Source organism: Oryctolagus cuniculus, chromosome 9, assembly GCF_051225735.1.
Source record: "Oryctolagus cuniculus isolate XC-2025 breed Fujian yellow rabbit chromosome 9, ASM5122573v1, whole genome shotgun sequence".
Classification (NCBI taxonomy): Eukaryota; Metazoa; Chordata; class Mammalia; order Lagomorpha; family Leporidae; genus Oryctolagus; species Oryctolagus cuniculus.
Window position 1 is genome coordinate 132,180,844 of NC_142875.1, and position 22,415 is coordinate 132,203,258.

Sequence of the window (22,415 nt, forward strand, 5' to 3'; positions counted from 1 at the left end):
TGAAAATCAGCATAACCAAAAACTGATCCTTTGGAAGATGGGTCAAATTGGGAAGCCTCTACCTAGGCCAGGAAACACAGAGGAGGAACACAGTTAGGAATGTCGGTGCAGATCCTGCGGATGTACAGAGGATAGTAAGGAATACTGTGACCCTGTGTCCACAGATTCAGTTAGCTGGGCAAAATGGAACAGTTCCTTGACAGACACAACCTGCTAAAACTCACTGAAGAAACAAGAAATCTGCACAGCTCTGTATCTATTGAATAATGATTAATAATTTATAAAAAGAAAACACCTTGGGGCCGACGCCGTGGCTCACTTGGTTAATCCTCCGCCTTGCAGTGCCGGCTTCTCATATGGGTGCCGGTTCTAGTCCCAGTTGGGGCACTGGATTCTGTCCCGGTTGCCCCTCTTCCAGGCCAGCTCTCTGCTGTGAGTGCAGGGAGTGCAGTGGAGGATGGCCCAAGTGCTTGGGCCCTGCACCCCCTGGGAGACCAGGAGAAGCACCTGGCTCCTGCCTTCGGATAGGTGCGGTGCGCCGGCCATGGCAGCCATTGGAGGGTGAACCAACAGCAAAGGAAGAGCTTTCTCTCTGTCTCTCTCTCTCACTGTCCACTCTGCCTGTCAAAAAAAAAAATCAAATAAATGGCAAGAAAGGAAAACTTCAGACCAATATCTTGCATGAATATAAACAAAAAGTGCTCAAAAATAATAGCGAATGAAATTCAAAAGTGTGTTAGTCATCGCCATAGCCAAGTGAGGTTTACCTATGTATTTATTTGAAAATCAATGAGGGTAACACCTGACATCAAGACACTAAAGAAATCACGCAATGACATTTATAGATGAGGAAAATTCCTTGGACAAAATCCAGCATGTGATGAAAAAATGAATCAGCAAATTCGGAAGCGTGGAAGTTTTTAAACTTGGGAAAGAGTGTCACCCCCCACCAAAAACAAGCAAATGAACAAAACCGCTGTGGCTGTCAGCATACCTAAGGGTGAGAAACTCAACCTTTCTCATTCAGATGAGGAACGGACTAAGAGGCTAACTGACTCCTGTTTCAGCCTTGTACTGGGAGTTCTAACAGTAAGACAAGAAAAGGAAGTGAGAAAAGTACTCATCGGGAATGATCAAATAAACTTTCTTTATTCACACAGGAGGATCTGTGTAGACAATCTGAGGGAACTGACAAAAAATCTTCTGGAACTGAAAAGTGGTACCAGCAGGGTTGCAGAATACAAGGTTAATCTGTGTGGGTCAGTTGTTTCCCATCTATCAGCAGTACAAAAGTGGGATTTGGAATTAAAACATATTGCTTTTTACATTAGCACAACCCAACATAAAATAGGTATAAATACAATAAAATATATGTGCCATCTATATGAAGAAAACTGCAAACCTCTGATAAAAGAGATCAAACAATGAAGTGGAGAGACAGTTCATACTCCTGGGTAGGAAGAGAACATTGTCAAGCTGCGAGTTCTTTCCAAGTTTACCTAGAGATTCAATGCAGAACTCAGTATCTCAGCAAATTATTTTGTGGATATTGGAAAAATGATTTGAAAGTCCTATGACCCAAAATAGCCAACATGATATTGAAGGAGAAGGACACAATTAGAAGCCTGGCACTGCTCAGACTGAGCCTGATGCTACAGGGATCAAAACAGTGTGACAGTGAGGAAAGAAACAGCAGAGCAGTGTAGCTGACTGGAGTATCCAGAGACGGATCGACACAGTAGACTCAGCTGATGTTTGACAAAGGAGCAAAGGCAGTACAATTGAATGAAGATAATGTTTTCAATGAAAGATGGGAAAACAGTGGACGTCCACGTGCAATAATTAAAAAAAAAAAACTTAGACACAGACCTTACACCCTTCACAAAACTTAAAATAGAGCATATACCTAAATGTAAAATTTAGAATTATTACACTTCTAGTTACACTTCTGTTATTCTAGAAAATAACAGATGTCATTATATGGTGATGGTTTTTTAAACATAACACCAAAGGCATAATCCATGAAATAAATCTTCAGTTAGTTGAAACTGAAAACTTGGGTTCTTTGAAAAACAAACTACAGAGTGAGAGAAAATATTGGCACCATGTGCGTATGTTAAAGTACTATTAACTCACATATATAAAGATCTCTTAAAAATCAATAAAAACAGAAAAAAATGGATCAAAGACCTTAGCAGACATAGTTCTAAAGAAGCTATGAAGAGATTTTCATGTCATAGACCATCAGGAAAATGCATATTAAAATGGCAGTGAGCCACCACTGCATATCTGAGTGGGCAAAAGTCAAAGGCGCTGATACCATCAAACGTTGACAAGGATGTGAACCAACAGGAACTCTCATTCCTTCACTGCTGGTAGAATGCAAAATGACACAGACACTGTGAAGACAATCTGGTAGTTTCTTACAAAACTAAAACGTACTCTTAATATATAATCCAGCAGTCATATCCCTTTGTGTTTATGCAAATAAGTTGACAAGTTATAGCCACAAAAAACCTGCATGCAATGTTTACAGCAGTTTGTTCATAACTGCCAAAACGTAAAAGCAACGAAGATATTGTTCAGTAGGTGAATCCATAAATAGGTGCATTCCTGACACTCAGCTCTGAACATACAGGTCGTCACGTCATGAACAGACGCGCAGAAACAGAAATGCATGTACTAATTGAAAACAGCGATCTGAAAAGGGCACACGATATGTGATTCCAGCTCCATGACATTCTGAAAAGGGTAAACCTGCAGAGAACAAAAACATCCGGGTTTCAGGGATAGAGTGTAGGGAAGGTTGAGTGGCAGGTCGCAGAGGTTTTCTGGGCAGTGAAAGTCGTGTACGTGAGACAGCGGTGGATCCATGTCACCACATTTGCCCACACCCATGGCTCGTACACCACCAAGACGGAACCTTAGCGCCAACTGTGGAATTGGTGATGATTCTGTGCCAATGTAGGTTTGTCAACTGTAACAGGAACATGGCAGTGATGGGGGAAGCTGGAAATCATAGGGGAAATCTCAGGTCGTCCTCTGACTTTGGCTGTGAGCCCTAAACTGCTTTTAAACGAAGCTCTCCCAAGTAGCTCAAGCTATTTATAAAGTGCTTTAATTCCTTGAATAAGTGAAGAAGAGGGCTAAACTTAGATTTTGATAAATAAATGTGTATTACTAATGTATAGGGTAAACACTAACAAGTACAAAGTGTATTTCCAAGCTAACAGAGGAGAAAAATATAAAACGAAATATGTTTCAGTCCAAATAAAGGGAGCAAGTGAGAGGAAAAACAAACAGAAAGAAGGATAAAAACTGTAACAGGTGTAAAACCAAATATTTCAATGACGGTATTAAATTTAAATGGCCTACATGATTCAGTTAAGAATTTTTCAGGCTTAAATCAACTGTACACTGTCTATAAGAGAGGCAACTAAATTTTAAGAATGCGTGAATCATACAAATACAAAAATAGAAGTGCACAGCTAAGAACCAGAATGAAGATAGGACAACTAATAGCAGACAACCCAGACTTGAAGGCAAATACCATTCTCAGGAATAACTTTGTGATGGGAAGATGTTTAATTCATCATGACGATGTAACTGTTTTAAATGCATTTGCACATGTGCCTTTGAATTTATGTGATGCCTTCTAAAAGATGTAAATCATGAGTTAGCAAAACTACAAAAAATAACCAGACCTATCATAGTGAGATAGCCTACCACACCCCTCCAGGGACTTGCAGAGTGACTGGACAAAAGCACATGAATCCATGGGGACAGAGGTGTGAATTGCCCAGTAAGCAATCTGATTTGATGAATAAAAACGAAACACACTGAGACCAGTAAGTTGTGGGATGTGTCATTTTCAACCACACAAGGAATATTTATGAAAATTGTATATAAACTAAACCATACTGGGAAAACAGCAGTGGTTCTGAACAAGTAGAGGGGCCAGTTGGAAAGAAGGAACTGATCCATTAACGGCGAGGGTGATGTGTGCGGATGAATGTGCCCTTTAGCATACGGCTTAAGATTGAGCACAAGAAACCATTTTGGTGATAAAAATTCAGAGAGAAGACATAGATCCAGTGCTGTGCCAGAAATGAGGCTTACTATGCACCTACCTATTCCCCTTAAACTTTCTGTCATGGAAGTCAGTAAGCTGCTTAATGCCAACGCCACTCTAGTTTTCTACTCAGAACACTGACAGTATTTCTTGTTTAATCTCTTAGAACGTCATTATCTGAAAGAAAATTATTTATTATTTGTATCTAATCTTAAATATTGCTTGTCATAGATAGACTTAAATAATATTTTAAGACTTCATGACATTTTTATTTCTCCCATATGTAAAACCTTGAATATAATAAGAATGTTCTAGATTTCAGACATTCAATTTCAAATGTAATTTCAGATTACAATATATAAGCAAATAGGGAAGTTCTCATTCCCAGTGCAAATAGATAGTGTTTCACATTGTCCGTATTTCTTTCTGGTACAGACGTCGTTCTGAAAAGCCTCCTTGCCATACTGAAGCCATTGTTCTTTGATCTGTTGACCTTTCTCTGATGGTGCGTCTTTAAATGTACAGACTCTTAAGCCACATCCTTTTAAATCGAGAAGGAGACATGGGGCTGTTGTTCTTTCTGATGGATAGGCTTTTAAGCTATGTACAGTACTTATGCAGTGTGTGTTTTCATATTATCAGCTTTATCCGATTGATACACTGTTAGGAAAAGGTTAAAGACTTAATCTTAATATCCTTTTAAAATCAAGCTACCTAATAATGACTTCTGGGAAAAACATATTCTGATTAAAATCTGAAATTTTTAAGATAAAAATAATTTTCTTTTAAAGGATCTCATTTAAAAATTTGCTAAATTGATTACAAATATGTATATATATGAAGGACAAATATACTTTTTCTCACAATAATATCAACCATAGGTAATTTGAAATACGAGAAGTTAAAAAGCTTACATGCACAGTCATTTAATTGTCAGGTTCTTCATGAAAATATTTACAAATCTCATAAAAGGGCAAAAAATGTAAATTTTATTGCAATCTTGACTTTCAGCATCACTGTAAACCAGAATTTACCCATGGTTATTAACATTGGTGACATACATAACTCATGGTTATTAACATTGGTAACATACATAACCCATGTATGTTAACATTGGTGACATACATAACTTTGACTGTCTGACAACGTTTTGAGTGGAACAGTACATGGAATGATCGTTTGCAAATGTCTGCTGAGATCAGATCACGGAGAGACCGGCTGGACACCCCCTGCCGACCCAGGTGAGAGGCTGTGCTGCAGTGAATGAGGGGTCAGGGTAGCGGTAGTGGATGGGCTCGGGAAAGGTGCATCCTAGACTTATTATGAACATTTTAAAAATTATGTATTTCAGAGACAGAAGTGAAAGAGCGCTCCCAAACTCAAGTTGGAAGCCAACTGCCCACAGTGGCTGCGGCCACACCAGGCTGAAAGCGGGAGCCAGGAGCTCAGTGCTTGGTAGGTAGCGAGCTACTCGCGCTGTCCCCACTGCCTCTCACGGTCTGCTTGAGCACAGAGCTGCAGGCGGGAGCCAGGGCTGGGCATTGAGTCCAGGTTCTCTGATGGCACTTGGCATCTTGACCACTGGCCAAGGACAAGTTAACCTCCCACCTCCCATATTTACTTTTTTTTTTAAGGATTTATTTATTTCTTTGAAAGGCAGAGTTACAGAGAGGCAGAGTTGCAGAGAGGCAGAGGTCTTCAAGCCACTGTTTCTCTTGCCCCAGTGGCTGCAATGGCCAGGGTGGGCCATACTGAAACCAGGGGCCAAGAGCTTATTCTGGGTCTCCCACAGGGGTGCACAGACCTAAGTACTTGGGCTTTCTTCTGCTGCTCTCCCAGGTGCATTAGGCAGCTGGATTGGAAGTAGAGCAGCCAGAATCTGAATAGGAACCCTTATGGGATGCCGGCTCTGTAGACTGCAGCTTAATCTTCTGTGCCAGAGCACCATGCCCCCCCCCCCATATTTATTTAAAAGTGAGAATGAACAGGACCTTATGCTGGAATGTGTGGTGAGGGTAAAAGAGAGGAATCGAGGAGGGCTCCAAATACTGGAATCTGGTGAGGTAAAGACAGAGGTGGAACAGATGTTGGGAGAAGCACATTTGTGGAAGGGATGGACCTGAGTTTCCTTCAGGACAATTGACGTTGAACTTCTCGTAGACATTCAAGTGAAGTTGCTTAGTATCTCCCTGGAGGTCAGGAAACGCGCAGGCGGAATATGTCAGTGTGGAATCGATGAGCGTACAAAAGGTAGTCACAGAATTGAACAATCCCCAGGGAGTGAGTGTGAAAAAGGGACCCACATTTCCGTCTTGGGGGCTCATGTTAAGTGAGCAGAGGAGAATAAATGCAGCAAGTGACGCAGGAAAAGAAAGACTTGGGAAGTCAGCATGTGCCGGAAGGCGGCACTGACCAGCTGTGCCGAATGCTCTGGGGAGGCCAGTGCACTGAGGGCTGAGCACTGACCCCTGGGTCCATAGAAGGAGATGGCCATTGTCAGGGGCAGGAGCACATCGTGCAGAGTGATGGAGTTAAGACTTGATGAGGTAGAGTGACTCTGAGAGAGAATGGAAGTCAGGAACCAGAAGGGTCGCGGATGGTAACTCTTAGGTGCAGTTTAACCATCAAAGGGTGCAGAACAATGGAAAAAGAACTGAAAGGCGGCTGGTGCCGCGGCTCACTAGGCTAATCCTCCACCTCGTGGCGCCGGCACACCGAGTTCTAGTCCCGGTCGGGGCGCCGGATTCTGTCCCGGTTGCCCCTCTTCCAGGCCAGCTCTCTGCTGTGGCCCGGGAGGGCAGTGGAGGATGGCCCAGGTCCTTGGGTCCTGCACCTGCATGGAAGACCAGGAGAAGCACCTGGCTCTTGGCTTCGGATCAGCGCGATATGCCAGCCGCAGCGCGCCGGCCGCGGCAGCCATTGGAGGGTGAACCAACGGCAAAGGAAGACCTTTCTCTCTGTCTCCCTCTCTCTCTCACTGTCCACTCTGCCTGTCAAAAAAAAAAAAAAAAAAAAAAAAAAAAGAAAGAAAGAAAATTAAAGTACAGCTTACTGAGGTATAATTCACACACTGCAGTATTATTTATTTATGTTAGAGAAAATAACAACATGCATTTATAGTGTTGAGAATAATCCAAAAGAGGAGGAAAACTTTTTTTTTTTTTAATCTTTTATTTAATGAATATAAATTTCCAAAGTACGACTCATGTGTTACAATGGCTTCCCCCCCATACCGTCCCTCCCACCCACAACCCTCCCCTTTCCCACTCCCTCTCCCCTTCCATTCACATCAAGATTCATTTTCGATTATCTTAATATACAGAAGATCAGCTTAGTATACCTTAAGTAAGTATTTCAACAGTTTGCTCCCACACAGAAACATAAAGTGAAAAATAATAGATGATTTTTTTTAAATGATGATGAAATCAGATCAGACCTATTGTCATGTTTAATCCCAGTGAGAGTCAAGTTGGGAATTGATAATTTCTTTCTTTCTTTTTTTTTTTTTTTTTTTTTTTTTTTTACAGAAGATCAGTTTAGTGTACATTAAGTAAAGATTTCAGTCGTTTGCACCCCCATAGAAACACAAAGTGAAATATACTGTTTGAGTACTCGTTATAGCATTAAGCCTCAGTGTACAGCACGTTAAGGACAGAGATCCTACATGAGGAGTAAGTGCACAGTGACTCCTGTTGTTGACTTTACCAGTTGACACTCCTGTTTATGGCATCAGTAATCTCCCTATGCACCAGTTATGAGTTTCCAAGGCTATGGAAGCCCCTTGAGTTCTCCGACTCTTATCTTGTTTAGACACGGTCATAGTCAAAGTGGAGGTTCTCTCCTCCCTTCAGAGAAAGGCACCTCCCTCTTTGAAGACCTGTTCTTTCCACTGGGATCTCACTCACAGAGATCTTTTTGCCAGAGTGTCTTGGCTTTCCATGCCTGAAATACTCTCATGGGCTTTTCAGCCAGATCCGAGTGCCTTTAGGGCTGATTCTGAGGCCAGAGTGCTATTTAGGACATCCGCCATTCTATGAGTCTGCTGAGTATCTCACTTCCCATGTTGGATCACTCTCCCCTTTATTTATTCTATCGGTTGGTGTTAGCAGATACTAGACTTGTTTATGTGCTCCCTTTGACTCTTAGTCCTTTCATTATGATCAATTGTGAACTGAAATTGATCACTTGCAGTAGTGAGATGGCATTGGCACATGCCACCTTGATGGGATTGAATTGGAATCCCCTGGTATGTTTCCAACTCTACCAATTGGGGCAAGTCAGCCCGAGCATGCCCCAAATTATACATCTCTTCCCTCTCTTATTCCCACTCTTATGTTTAACAGGGATCACATTTCAGTTAATTTTCAACACTTAAGAATAACTGTGTGATAATTACAGAATTAAACCAGTCATATTAAGTAGAACAGACAAAAAAAAATACTATGAGGGATAATGTATTAAGTTGTCCATTAGCAGTCAGGGCTATGCTGATCAAGTCACCATTTCTCATAGTGTCCATTTCACTTCAGGAGGTTTCCTTTTTGGTGTTCAGTCAGTTGTCACCGATCAGGGAGAACATATGGTATTTGTCCCTTTGGGACTGGCTTACTTCACTCAGCATGATGTGTTCCAGATTCCTCCATTTTGTTGCAAATGACTGGATTTCGTTGTTTCTTACTGCGGTATAGTACTCTAAAGAATACATATCCCATAATTTCTTTATCCAGTCTACCGTTGATGGGCATTTAGGTTGGTTCCAGGTCTTGGCTATTGTGAATTGTGCTGCAATAAACATTAGGGTGCAGACCGCTTTTTTGTTTGCCAATTTAAACTCCTTTGGGTAAATTCCAAGGAGTGGGATGGCTGGGTCGAACGGTAGGGTTATATTCAGGTTTCTGAGGAATCTCCAGACTGATTTCCATAGTGGCTTGACCAGTTTGCATTCCCACCAACAGTGGGTTAGTGTCCCTTTTTCCCCACATCCTCGCCAGCATCTGTTGTTGGTAGATTTCTGTATGTGAGCCATTCTAACCGGGGTGAGGTGAAACCTCATTGTGGTTTTGATTTGCATTTCCCTGATTGCTAGTGACCTTGAACATTTTTTCATGTGCCTGTTGGCCATTTGGATTTCCTCTTTTGAAAAATGTCTATTGAAGTCCTTGGCCCATCTCTTAAGTGGGTTGTTGGTTTTGTTTTTGTGGAGTTTCTTGATCTCTTTGTAGATTCTGGTTATTAACCCTTTATCTGTTGCATAGTTTGCAAATATTTTTTCCCATTCTGTCGGTTGTCTCTTCACTCTCCTGACTGTTTCTTTTGCAGTACAGAAACTTCTCAATTTGATGCAATCCCAATAGTTGATTTTGGCTTTGACTGTCTGTGCCTCCCGGGTCTTTTCCAGAAATTCTTTGCCTGTGCCAATATCTTGAAGGGTTTCTCCAATGTTCTCTAATAACTTAATGGTGTCAGGACGTAGATTTAGGTCTTTAATCCACGTTGAGTGGATTTTTGTGTAAGGTGTAAGGTAGGGGTCTTGCTTCATGCTTCTGCACGTGGAAATCCAGTTTTCCCAGCACCATTTATTGAATAGACTGTCCTTGCTCCAGGAATTGGTTTTAGATCCTTGATCAAATATAAGTTGGCTGTAGATGTTTGGGTTGATTTCTGGTGTTTCAATTCTGTTCCATTGGTCTATCCATCTGTTTCTGTACCAGTACCATGCTGTTTTGATTACAACTGCCCTGTAGTATGTCCTGAAGTCTGGTATTGTGATGCCTCCGGCTTTGTTTTTGTTGTACAAGATTGCTTTAGCTATTCGAGGTCTCTTGTGCCTCCATATGAATTTCAGCATCATTTTTTCTAGATCTGCGAAGAATGTCTTTGGTATCTTGATTGGGATTGCATTGAATCTATAAATTGCTTTTGGGAGAATGGACATTTTGATGATGTTGATTCTTCCAATCCATGAGCATGGAAGATTTTTCCATTTTTTGGTATCCTCTTCTATTTCTTTCTTTAAGGTTTTGTAATTTTCATCGTAGAGATCTTTAACGTCCTTGGTTAAGTTTATTCCAAGGTATTTGATTGTTTTTGTAGCTATTGTGAATGGGATTGATCTTAGCAGCTCTTTCTCAGTCATGGCATTGCTTGTGTATACAAAGGCTGTTGATTTTTGTGCATTGATTTTATATCCTGCCACTTTGCCAAACTCCTCTATGAGTTCCAATAGTCTCTTAGTAGAGTTCTTTGGATCCTCTAAGTACAGAATCATATCGTCTGCAAAGAGGGATAGTTTGACTTCTTCCTTCTTGATTTGTATTCCTTTGATTTCTTTTTCTTGTCTGATGGCTCTGGCTAAAACTTCCAGAACTATGTTAAATAGCAGTGGTGAGAGTGGGCATCCCTGCCTGGTGCCAGATTTCAGTGGAAATGCTTCCAACTTTTCCCCATTCAATAGGATGCTGGCTGTGGGTTTTTTATAAATTGCTTTGATTATATTGAGGAATGTTCCTTCTATACCCAATTTGCTTAGAGTTTTCATCATGAAAGGGTGTTGAATTTTATCAAATGCTTTCTCTGCATCAATTGAGATAATCATATGGTTTTTCTTCTGCAGTCTGTTAATGTGGTGAATCACATTGATTGATTTGCGAATGTTGAACCATCCCTGCATAGCAGGGATGAATCCCACTTGGTCTGGGTGGATGATTTTCCTGATGTGTTGTTGTATTCTATTGGCCAGAATTTTATTGAGGATTTTTGCGTCTATGTTCATCAGGGATATTGGTCTGTAATTTTCTTTCAGTGCTGCATCTTTCTCTGGCTTAGGGATTAAGGTGATGCTGGCTTCATAGAAAGAATTTGGGAGGATTCAAGAGGAGGAAAACTTTGAGTATATGGGTAGAAGTGGATGCATTGCTGGCATAATGTTCCTGAATGGAATCCAGTATACAGATACAAAGGTCAGGTTTAGAGGGTGCCACAGAGTGCACCCGTATTGGCAGAAGAGCAGGGAGCATTAGGCACAAATCCAAGTAGATGGGTGCAGGTGGGCTTGGAAGCCTGCATGGTTTCTCTTTTGAGAGCTTTCATTTCTCAACAAAATTAGAAAGGATGCCATTAACTAAGAGGAAGGATGGAAAAGAAATATTCCGTCTGGGAGAAGAGAGATGAAGAAGAGTAGGGCTTCGAAGCTACTAGGAAATACAATATCCTGGCTACCTGAGGGGTCCAGGCTGAAGCCGATGGCATTAAAACTCCCATGTTTCAGGGTACCAGTGATTCCTAGAGGTCGCTCTACCCTGCTCAGCACAGAGAACTTCCACCCCGACTTGGACTTTCTCTTCCATTCCAGTGTGCCTAGATATGTAATTCAGGAATGGGAAGTTCTATTCATTTTATCTTTACCTAAAGCATTCTTTTTCTGATGTTCCCTTTTTCATATCTTTAACTTAGATGTCTGCTTTTAAAGTTTATGGTAAAAATGCCCGTCATTAGAGCATTATGTGTTCTTGTGAATAACGGCATTACTATTATATATCATAGTGAGTGTAGCTATAAAAGGGGACTTCAACAAGTTCATGTAAGAATGGCATTAAAGGCAAACCTTATTTTGGCACAAAATATAAATCCATCATAATAGACATTTTCATGAACGTTTTGAAGGTCCTTCAATTGTCTGGGTTTCAAGATTTGTTCACCAAAATAATCATATTTTGTAATTCCATTTTCCATGAAGTTTCTGAAGTACCTTCTTGTACAAGTATTTTTCTAAGGAAATACCTATGATCATCTTGCTAAGTAAAGCATTCTTTGTTTCCGGGGAGGTTAATATTGAAACTACATTTTGTCTTTGAGGGGAAGACAATTACAATATTTGGTCTCAGTGTTTGAGTTTCTTGAGGCATTAAGACTTCTGCGACGTTTAACGAGGTACAGGTAAATGCACTTCATGGGCATATTTGGTATTTAATCCTGGAGTTTTTGCTTCCTGGCTTTGTTGTTTACACAGGGTGGCAAAATGGCCAGGTCTGGGTTTGGTGTGAGCTGGCCGTGGTCCCAGGGAAAGGACATCCCAGCAGTGAGACACTGATTGGGCCGCAGACAGATCTCACTGCTGGCGGGCCACGGTGTTGACGTTCGCCCGTCCTCGCCGCAGCGCCCACACCTGGGCTGTGACGAGAGACGTGGTCTGGGTGTGTATTAAAGCGCAGGAGACAAGGGCCCCTGTGGACCTGCTTCTCCCTCCAGGATGACCTCTTGCTGCTTCTAGGTCCCAGCTCACCGCCATGCAGTCGATCCTTTTGTACTTGGCTGCGGCAGTCTGCGTTTTTGGTGAAGGTAAAGAATTCATTTCAAGAATCCTTTTAAATGCAATGGACCTGCATATATTTGCTCCTTCAAGCATTTTCCCCCTGGTCATGCTCCTAGGAGTTCAGTGGAGGATGCTGTGTGGGAAACTGGGCTTTTTGTCTTGCTATTGCTTCAGCTCCAACAAGAGTGTCCTAAGGCTGCTGATAGGGTCCTCCCTTGGTTCCCAGGGGGGTTTGGTTCTGGGGCCCCTGAAGATACCCAGATTCACAGAGGCTCAAGTTCCTTATTCAGTGGCATGGTTTTCGCATAGAATCTATACGTACTTCCTCTCACATACTCTACCGTCTTTCTGGAAGATTCCCAACACGCAATACCACATAAATGCCGTGTGAAGAGCTGTTGTACTGCATTGTTCTGGGGAAGACGACAAGGGAAAAGAGTCTGAAATTGTTCAGTACAACTTGTGAAACACTTTCGAATTGTGGCTGGATGGCTCTGTGGAAGGAGACCCTGTGGAGGGGGAGAGTGGTCTCTGTGCGTCCGTGTGTCCGGGTGTGTACATATGTCTCTGAGTGGGTGTGTTTCATGGCAGCTTAGAAATGTCAGCAAACAGGTGGCATAGGCACCTGCGGTGCTGGTCTAATCGTCTACACCGCTTTCCGTCAGCTTACGCTTTGATGGCTCCACGTTGAACACGCGTCCCCGTCGCCACTCAAGACCCGCTCTGATGATTGTGCTCCTTGCAAGTCATCAGCCTGTCAGCTCTGGAAAGTCCGGCTCATCATCACAAGAAAATTTTGTAGGGAAAATATTTTTAAATTTTATTTAAGGTGTACAGATTTCATGTATTTCATTTGTATAGATTTAGGAACATGGTGATACTGCCTACCCTATCCTCGAAAATGCTTTTCAAGCTAACAGTTTTCTGGGTACTTCAGACATTTAAAAAATCTTTGAAATAGAAAGGTGAGCCCTCACTGATTCTGATAAAATTTAAAAGTCAAACGAGATGCAAAAATATAAATTCATTTCTTACCTTTCAGTTTTGTTCCTGAAAAGGGCACAAAAAATAGCAGCATTCAAACAGCAGGGGAAAGCAGGTGGCTTTGCTCTAAGCTTCAAAAGTGGTCAGTTGAAGTCTATCAGATTTGCCATAGAACTGCAAAGGTTTCAAAAGCAAACATCCGCCTGTCTGTCTAGTTCTGGGACATGGCTGGGCATGACCCAGCAGGTGTGCCGTAGGTGGTGATTCGTCAGTGACATTCTAAGGCTTCTCTAGTGGTTTCTGAGGCCATGGTGGGAGCTGAGGAACCTGTGCCTCAGTGGACGGAAGCTCTGCTGGCCTGGGCACTGAGGTGTCCCTCCCAGCCCGGACCTGGGTCATTCTCTCCAGGGGGCAGAGTGGCGAAAGCGTGAGCTCTGGAGATGGGTGAAGACAGCCTGAGGCAGCACGTCTGTAAGCAGAAGATGAATCGGTGTTGTTTCATTGACCATAGCTGTATAGAACGAAAGAGAAAAAGTATCCTGGTTAAGTGGAAAAAATACTGACTTCTGTTGTGAGAGATATAGATCTGGGTACATATTATCAATTTTTGGGCTTTCCCAGGCCATTCTGTATTCTCAGAGTAAAATCCATGCAATTGATTGTCTATTCCTGTCTTCTTCATCTTGTCTGATCCATTGCTTATGAGCACTTTCCCCAGAAAATGTTTAGGGGAAATAAGATCAGGCAAAATTTAAATCAGAAAATATATTCCAATCAATAGCTGAAATGGTGTAAAACAAATATAAAGCATCAGCTAACATTAGCTTGTGAGTTTAATTTGTCCACGTAGCTTCCCAAGACCAAGTCGATTTGGAAACATTGATTTTAAGTATATTGACAGGTAAATGTGTTATCCAGGTCATCTACAAGTGTTTCACTGAATAGGAAAGCTCCTAATAGTAACATTATTTACATATGTCAGTTATCAGATATAAAAAGTGAACTACTTAGACTGAATTTTAAGGAAGAATGGGAACAAGAGGAACAATATTCTCACAGTCTTAATAGATAATATATCACATTATATGACATAGAGAATTATGAGATAAACCGCCGTTGCTTCTCTGTTTTGCAGCTGGAGAAGCGCTGTTGTTCAGGGAACCCTCGGGTCAGTATCTCCTGGTAATTACTGTTTGCCAAGGGCTGCCGTGGTGTTCTCTGGGGCCTCTGTGCACCTGACACACAGAAGCGGTTTGTGCACACTTGAGCCTGCGGATGAGCTGTGCTGATTGCTCACTCGTCCCCCAGTCTGCTACCGTCTCAGGGTCAGGTCTGGGTGTGTATTTTGTTCACTCTGTACTGACGCCAGAACAGAGGCTGCTGTGAGCGGGTACGTGGTGTGCGTCTGCTTTAGTGTGTAAAGTCACTTGGGATGTAGACACACGGCGTACGGAACACGCAGGAGTTTCGTCCACTGCAGTAAACGAGGGCCTTTCGAGATGGACTTCCTGAGCGGCAGCACGGATCCCCCTCTGCCTACCCAAGGAGGAAGCCCCTTCTAAACAGAGTTGGCCCTTGTCTGAGAGCATCAAGACGAGTATTGCTGGTGCCATTTCCCGAAAACCGCTGTCCTTGCGCAAGACAGACGGTCCCTTCTCTGCGGGTGGGTGCCGAGCGGCTGCGTCTGCTTGGGAGACACAGGCCTTCCTCACTGTTGGCTTCTGCTCAGCGCCCAGTCTGCCTCCCAGGGATCCCTCCCTCCAGTGCCAGTTCTCCCCTGCTGATTTCAGTCTCCTGGGAGAGAGAACCACAACCCAGGTTCTTAGCCGTGTACCTGAGGTGCGGGCGTGCGCCCTAAGTGAGGCCCCACAGGGCTTTTCCTGAGGGGCGAGGTGATTAAGCCAGTTTGTGCATGGACTTGGCCACATCTTGCTTTGGGAGGATTTGCGAATGGCGTTTGACGACAGCCTACATCTCACGTGGTTGGAATTTTCTAGATATTTCAGCTACCTGCAGAGTCATTTCTTCTTTTCTTTGACTAAATACATATTTGAATATTTGTATGTACAACTACTTACAACTTGGTATTTAAAAATATGCATTTAGTTCAGAGAAGAGAGAGGGAGACAGACACCCTGTCCGCCTGCGAAATGCCTGCAGTGGGGCTGTGGCAGGAGCTGGGACCCGAGAACTCATTGCAGGTCTTGTCTGTGGTTGGCAGGCACCCAGCTGCCTGAGCCATCGCCACTTTATCCCGGGGCCTGCATTAGCAGGGAGCTGGAATCACAAGTCTGGAGGGCGGCTGAGTACTGAGCCTGGGCACTCCAAGGCGAGGTAGCTGTCTCAGCTGCTGGGCTTGATGTGGAGCCCCCCAGTTTGGTTTTGAAAGTGCATCAGAACGCGTGGGAAACTTTTCCCCACGTAGCTGGCTCTGCTGCTCTATGTCTTCATTTATCTCTGTAGATTTTTTTTTAAAGATTTTATTTATTTGAATGTCAGAGTTACACAGAGAGGAGAGGCAGAGAGAGAGAGAGAGGTCTTCCATCCACTGGTTCACTCCCCAGTTGGCCACAGTGGCCGGAGCTACACTGATCTGGAGTCAGGAGCTTCTTCTGGGTCTCGCATGTGGGTTCAGGGGCCCAAGAACTTGGACCATCTTCCACTGCTTTCCCAGGCCATAGCAGAGAGCTGGGTTGGAAGAGGGGCAGCTGGGACTGGAACCGGCGCCCATATGGGATGCTGGTGCTTCAGGCCAGGGCATTAACCCAAAGTGCCACAGCTCTGGCCCCTATCTCTGTAGATTTGTGATATATATAAATCTTGAGTTGAATTTTAGTTTCAATTTCTAAAATTATATCTTAGTATCAGACCATGTGCCCTGACTTGTTATTTGACTAATGTGTTCAATGTGGGTTTAGGAAATTTTGAAAATTAGAGCACACAGGGAAGTCTTAGGAACAAAGTCCCCCAGTGGAAATGTTATCTAAGGGCCAGCCTTGTGGCACAGCAGGATAAGCTACCAACTGCCGCAAGGCCAGTATCCCATATGAGTGCTAGTTCAATCTGTTCCCCTGCCAACATGACTGGGAAAGCAGTGGAGAATGGCCCAGGTACTTGGACCCTACCATTCACGTGGGGGCCCTGGGTGGAGTTCCAGACTCTCGGCTTCAGCCTGGCACGAACCCGGCTATTCTGGCCGTTTGGACTAGTGAAACATGCATAGAAGATCTCTTTGTCTTTGTCTCTCCTGTCTCTGTCACTTTGCTTTTCAAATAAATCAGTTCAAAAATAAAAATATTATCCGAAATGTGTTTGAGATTTTTGTAATAGACAAATGTTTTTTCCTAAAACATCAGCGTTTCAGCAGTGGAATGATAATGTTTTGGGGCATTTTTCAGGCATCCAAGAATTCCCGTGTTTTGCCACATTCTAGTTTGTGTACACAGGTTCAGACTGTTTCAGTTTGGTGCAGGACTGGCCCTTTCTCCTTTACTGGGTGTTCTGGAGGGTTGTGAACACACCGTGGTCAAGGCCCAACATCCACATTCGTGTCTGGATCTTGAATTCTGTGGGCGTCTCTCTGTGGGGATTCCTTCCATGGCTGTTTTCTCGGGCCAGTCTTGTAGAGATGCTTCCGATGGTAGTGGTCCTCCCTTTGCTTCTCCAGGTGGTGAAACAGCCGGAAGAAGAGCAGGTAAGTGACGCTGTTTTCTTCTCTCTCTCCCTTTTTGTTAAATTGTATTTAAGGTGTGCAAAGTTCATGCCTTCATATATACAGATTGAGGAGCATAGTGATGCTTCCACGTTCCCACCCTTCCTCCTCTCTCTTCTCCTCATTTGTACAATGATTACTTCCAGCTTACTTTATACTCGTAAGATCAACCCTACAGTCAGTAAAGAGTTCAACAAGCAGTAAGAAGAAAAACACTGTTCCTCAACAGTCGAGACAAGAGCTGCAATAATAATCAAATCTCAAATGTCAGTTTCACTCCTATACGTTACCTTCTAGGTGCTCTAAGTTACCACAGATCAGGGAAAACATACGGCATTTGTCTTTGGGGGACTAAGTAGTATAATGGTTTCCAGTTGCATTCTTTTCTTTTTTTTAATTGTGAAGTAGTAGTCCACAGTGTGTATATACCATGCTTACTTTCTCCAGTCCTCAGCTGATGGACATCTGGGTTGATTCCATATCTTAGCTATTGTGAATTGAGCTGCAGTAAACATGAGAGTACAGACAATTTTCACGTGCTGATTTCGTTTCCTTTGGGTAAATTCCCAGGAGCGGGATGGCTGGGTCGTATGCTAGGTCTGTATTCAGAGTTCTGCTGTTTTATGTTGTTTATACTGAAAAGCAATAGGGTTGTGGTGCTCCTCTTCAGAGACAGGGCGTGTCTGCCCTGGCAAAATCTTTAGATGGTAAAGCCTGCGTCCCCTTGCTTACAGACCCTCAGACGTGCTTTGTATGATCCAGGGCAGATATTTTAATTTTTCACCAGTATTAATGAAGATGGTGAAATGGAAAGCTGTGCCGGCTATTTTTTGTAAAATTTCTTAAACTTGTGAGAGAAATGTGTGTGTAGATTTAGGATACACATGTGTCTGTCAGCAGAGCGCACTTGCATTCTGTATTCCAAGATGGACTCCTCGGTGATCTGTGTTGATTAGAATCTATCCTTTCCCAACAGCTAACTAGATCCCTGGGTGAGTGAATAGCACTCTCCTTCCTTTTCTTCTTACCCATCAAAATAAAAAAATCAGTCACACCAAACCAGCGGAAGTACTTTGAGGGGATTTTTCTAAAATCCAGCCGTGAGATTTCTGTGAATATCAATACCCATCCAGTCTCAGTCTGGTCTAATGAATACAGCAATCGAAATAGCGTGAGGTTACTTTGATGGGTTTTTCTTGTAAGGCACGTCAGAGCCTTGCCTCTTCTCTAACCTGAATACAATAACATGTTACTGGAAAGTATTTTCTTTGGAGAGAAACGGCGACTGAGGTTAAGGCACAGGTCACTTGTCTGGTGAAGATAGCAAACTTGCCTCATCGGCAGTGGTGTCTACTTGCAGGTGTGCACCTCGGATTGTTACCCTGAATCAGCAGTCAACAAGGCACATGCAGAATTATACAGGTCTCGAGGTGCCCAGGAAATCATTTACTCCTGGGTCTCTCAGGGGAACTTCTGTTGATAGGGTTGTTCCGTGGGGGTTGAGGGTCCCTCAGGCTACAGCCTCACTAAGTGACTAACACCACCAGACAAGGAAGTGTCTGCCAGGCCCTCGGGCAGCCCACACAGGGCCTAACCAGCTTCAGGGCCTCTCCACACTCCTCATTCTGTCTTGGGGTTGGGACCCACATCTTTGAGAAAACAATCCATAGGCCAAATAGAACTCTATCACATCATGGTATATGTGGGTGAGGGTTACTTAACGACATCACCATGTATAAGGGTGACATCATGATCTACATGCGTGAGGGTTACTCAATGACATCACCATGTACAAGGGTGACATCATGATCTACATGGGCGAGGGTTACTTAACAACACCCTGATTCACTTGAACTCATCCTGGTTGAAGCCCTTGTGCGCCTCCTAAACCCAACTTTGATATGCAGATATTGTAATTCCCTAACATCTTGAATATTGGTTGCTTCTCCTTCAAACCACATAACAAACTAACCCTGATTTTGACTCAAATGCAATCAAGGGAGATGGCTGTCTCAGAGTCACATTAATATTTTATTTCTGTATACTATTTGCTTCAGAAAAATATTTAAAATACGTTCCCTAGGAACATGAAAAGTGACGAATCATTCCAAGAGTAGTTGTTGGGGAAATGTCACGAATAATAAAATCTCCCTCCATTCAAAAAACCTTTCCACAAAAGTAGAAGCCCAAGAAAACTTTTATTGAACAAAGAGTAAGCCAGAATGTGACACATATCACAAACAATATGCTAAAGCGATGGTGAAGACAGGAACAAATCTCACTCTTCTGTACAAATGTAGCCAAATACACCCTTTTGTACAGAAGTTCTCAGATAAGCAATGAATGGGCCTCACGGAAGAGGGCTTGGCAGCACCACTGGCCACACACAGTTGCCTTACATTTACGTGGTGGTTGGGGTAGCCACCTTTGTAGTTACCTTTTTTGATTTCCTTTAAAAGTAAAGATAAGTTTCCTGTTTGTTTATGGCTGGAAGTAAGTTTGCAATTTGTAGCTAGACACCTGCTGAAGCCAGGAACCAGGATTCTGGAAGGAGGGGCAGCCATCTCCCTTGATTGCATTTGAAAGTGGTGGCCCCCCGGCCCTTGGAGAGACTACCAATTTAGGCTTTGGAAAGACTGACCTTTAAGACTTCCTTCTTAAAGTAAAAGGTTTGAGGAAAAGTGTGTGTGTGGGTGGGAGGGGCGGAAGTCTCTCGGGTCCTCGTCAGCAGAACAAGGCCTGTTTTCTCACTTGTGTTTGCTCTCATGGAATCTTGGGTTTGACCTGGCAATCCTGCACTTCATTTTGTGGGTATGGGTGCACAGCATGCATATCTTCTGTAACCTCACAGGGAGGCCACAGGAATTACAAGTGTTACTAACTCTAAAACACTGGAATTTTAATGTACAGATTTCAGCAAAACGTAAATGGCTTGAGAGAACCCTCACATCCACTAAGTGGCGCAGTCTGTGCTACACTAAGTGGTCACTGGCGGTGACTGCATTTGTTAAAGACGCATCAGCTGAGGTTCCTCTGTGGCTCAGGCACTCCTCTGAATGTCTGGGGCATCTCAGTGCATAAAACAGTCCAAGAAACCATGAGTTTGTGGAGCTTAAAATCTAGACGGACACAATCAGTAAATTATAAACATGTAGGCAGTAAACATGCATATTTTAGGGTGATAAAACCTACAAAATGAGAAAATAATACAAGGGCATCTGGGAGGATTAAAATGGGGCTTGCAATTTTATTTTATTAAAGATTTATTTATTTGAATAGTCAAGAGTTACATATTTAGAGGTAGAGAGAGGGATCTTCCATCTTCTTGCTCACTCCTCAAATGGTCACAATGGCCAGGCCAGGGCCAGGCCAGAGACAGGAGCCTGGAACAGCATCCAAATCTCCCACATGGGTGACAGGAGTCCAAGTACTTGGGCCAGCTTCTACTGCTTTCCCAGGTGCATTAGCAGGGGGCTGGATTGGAAATGGAGCAGCCGGGACTCAAACCAGCATATGAGATACTGGCATCACAGTTTAACCTCCTGCACCACGGTACTACTCCCAGGGTTGCAATTTTACATAGGATATTCCTCAACATTTAAGCTAAGATAGAAAGGGAGAGAATGCTCTGATTAACTTACAAGTACATGTTTTCCTCTTTTCTTCTTTGTAGAACTGTGGAAAAGACATTCAAGTACATTACCTTAATTTTAATCATCTCTGAGGTGCAGTAGCGAAGACAGTGGGATTGTTGGGAGGGGGGAAGGTGGACCCCAGGGCTTGGAGCCCAGTCATGGGGAAGGAAAGCAGGTGGGACGTTTCCACTCTGTCCACGACAGGAGTGTCCGGTCCACATCACCTGTTAAGTCCTCCCAGCTCTATGCTCCCCTCTGCCTTGAGGCCTCTGCACGGGACAGAAGGGTTTGGGTTGGGTGGTTGTGTCCATCACTGGTGTGTGCTGCTCCGGGTGCTGCCGGGATGACGGGCCTGGCGTGAAGCAGGTTCCAGAGGCCCTGGCGAGTGTTGTCGTCAGAGGAGCATTCTCCTCTGTGCTGGAAACCACTTGCAATACCATCTTCTGTCATTCACCCCAGATGGCCTCTCCTCTGGCGGCCTGCTACTGGAAGGCTCAGACCCCAGACAGAAGTCTGTGTTTGGTTCCCTGCTGGACTTTGGGTTCAGTGCTCTGAGCGGAGCTGAAGACAGGCCCAGAAGACGTCGGGACACCGAGAGCGCAGACGCCCCCGCAGGTACGGCTGCAGAAGACGCGCTTCTGGGAGACAATGCTTTTTCTTCATTTCGGATGACCCTCGTTTTCTTTGTCACACACGGTCTTAGTGGTACTAGAGGAGACTGTCAAAGCACAAACCCCTGTGCCTGTGAGAGCAGAGGGTTTGGGGAAAGATGGTTACACTCAATTAAAAAATTCTTGATAATTTTTCATTTTTTGTGCTTCCTACTTGGTATTGTTACTATAAGGATCAAACGTTGTGTTTAAATTGAAGTCTTAGACACAACATGTAGTGTAGAGTCTTGTACTCATGTTTCTGTATCCAGTTACAGTCCATTTTCTCTTTAAATTATACACTCAAATAGTTAATAATAACATTATAAAGTTTTTAAATAGTTTATGGTCAGTAATTTGATATTGTTTGGAAGAAAAGTTAAATTTCTGTAGGTGGGGCCTGCCATCCTGGTTCACCCCTTTCTTTTTTTTTTTTTTCTTTTTTTTTTTTTCTTTTTTGCACTTTACATGCCTGGTCCCTGGCCCTTGAAAGTCTGTCATTCTTACTTCTAAAAACAATGAGAATATCAGCGGTCCAGGGAGGAGAATTGCTTCAATATTTTATATTAAAATTTAGTGTTCAAGTCTGTATGGTGATAACTGAAGAAAAAAAAAAAAGCCTTGGGTCTAAGGGAGTGGTTGAAATCCGTTTTGGAAAGACAACAGTGGTGGCTGCCTGTCCTGTCCTCTGGGGACTGAGAAGTTCACGTGGTAACCAGGTGAGGGAGGTGCGTTTGCTTTTGTTCGCAGTATTAAGATGTTCATTGTTTTCTCAGGTCCTACAGGGCTCAGTGAAATTCACCCCAGTTGGCCTCAGTGTTTGCTTTTCAAATGCAGTTGTTTCAAACACCTTGGTATATCCGTTGTCAGGCACCCCCATGACTACACCATGTGCAGTTATGTGTGGAAATACATGTTTGGGTGTGTGTGAAGGAATACATCAAAAAGTACAGCATCTTTTCTCGGACAGCAACCATGCTCTCGCGTGGGAGACAAATCCAGGTAAGCAGGTGGTGTTGGCACGGGGTTCCGCCTGGCCCAAATGGATTCG

General features: G+C 43.3%; 1 protein-coding gene across 1 annotated transcript in view; it reads left to right on the forward strand.

Moving 5' to 3' along the window:
• The first annotated feature begins 2,896 nt into the window (after positions 1 to 2,896).
• The window catches only part of MUC19 (mucin 19, oligomeric), a 139,676-nt gene continuing 120,157 nt past the window's right edge, over positions 2,897 to 22,415 (forward strand). The window contains exons 1-4 of the mRNA XM_089303329.1: positions 2,897 to 2,964; positions 12,342 to 12,409; positions 17,035 to 17,061; positions 21,174 to 21,329. Of these exons, the coding sequence (XP_089159455.1) occupies positions 2,897 to 2,964; positions 12,342 to 12,409; positions 17,035 to 17,061; positions 21,174 to 21,329 (319 nt within the window). The remainder of the gene's footprint in view (positions 2,965 to 12,341; positions 12,410 to 17,034; positions 17,062 to 21,173; positions 21,330 to 22,415) is intronic.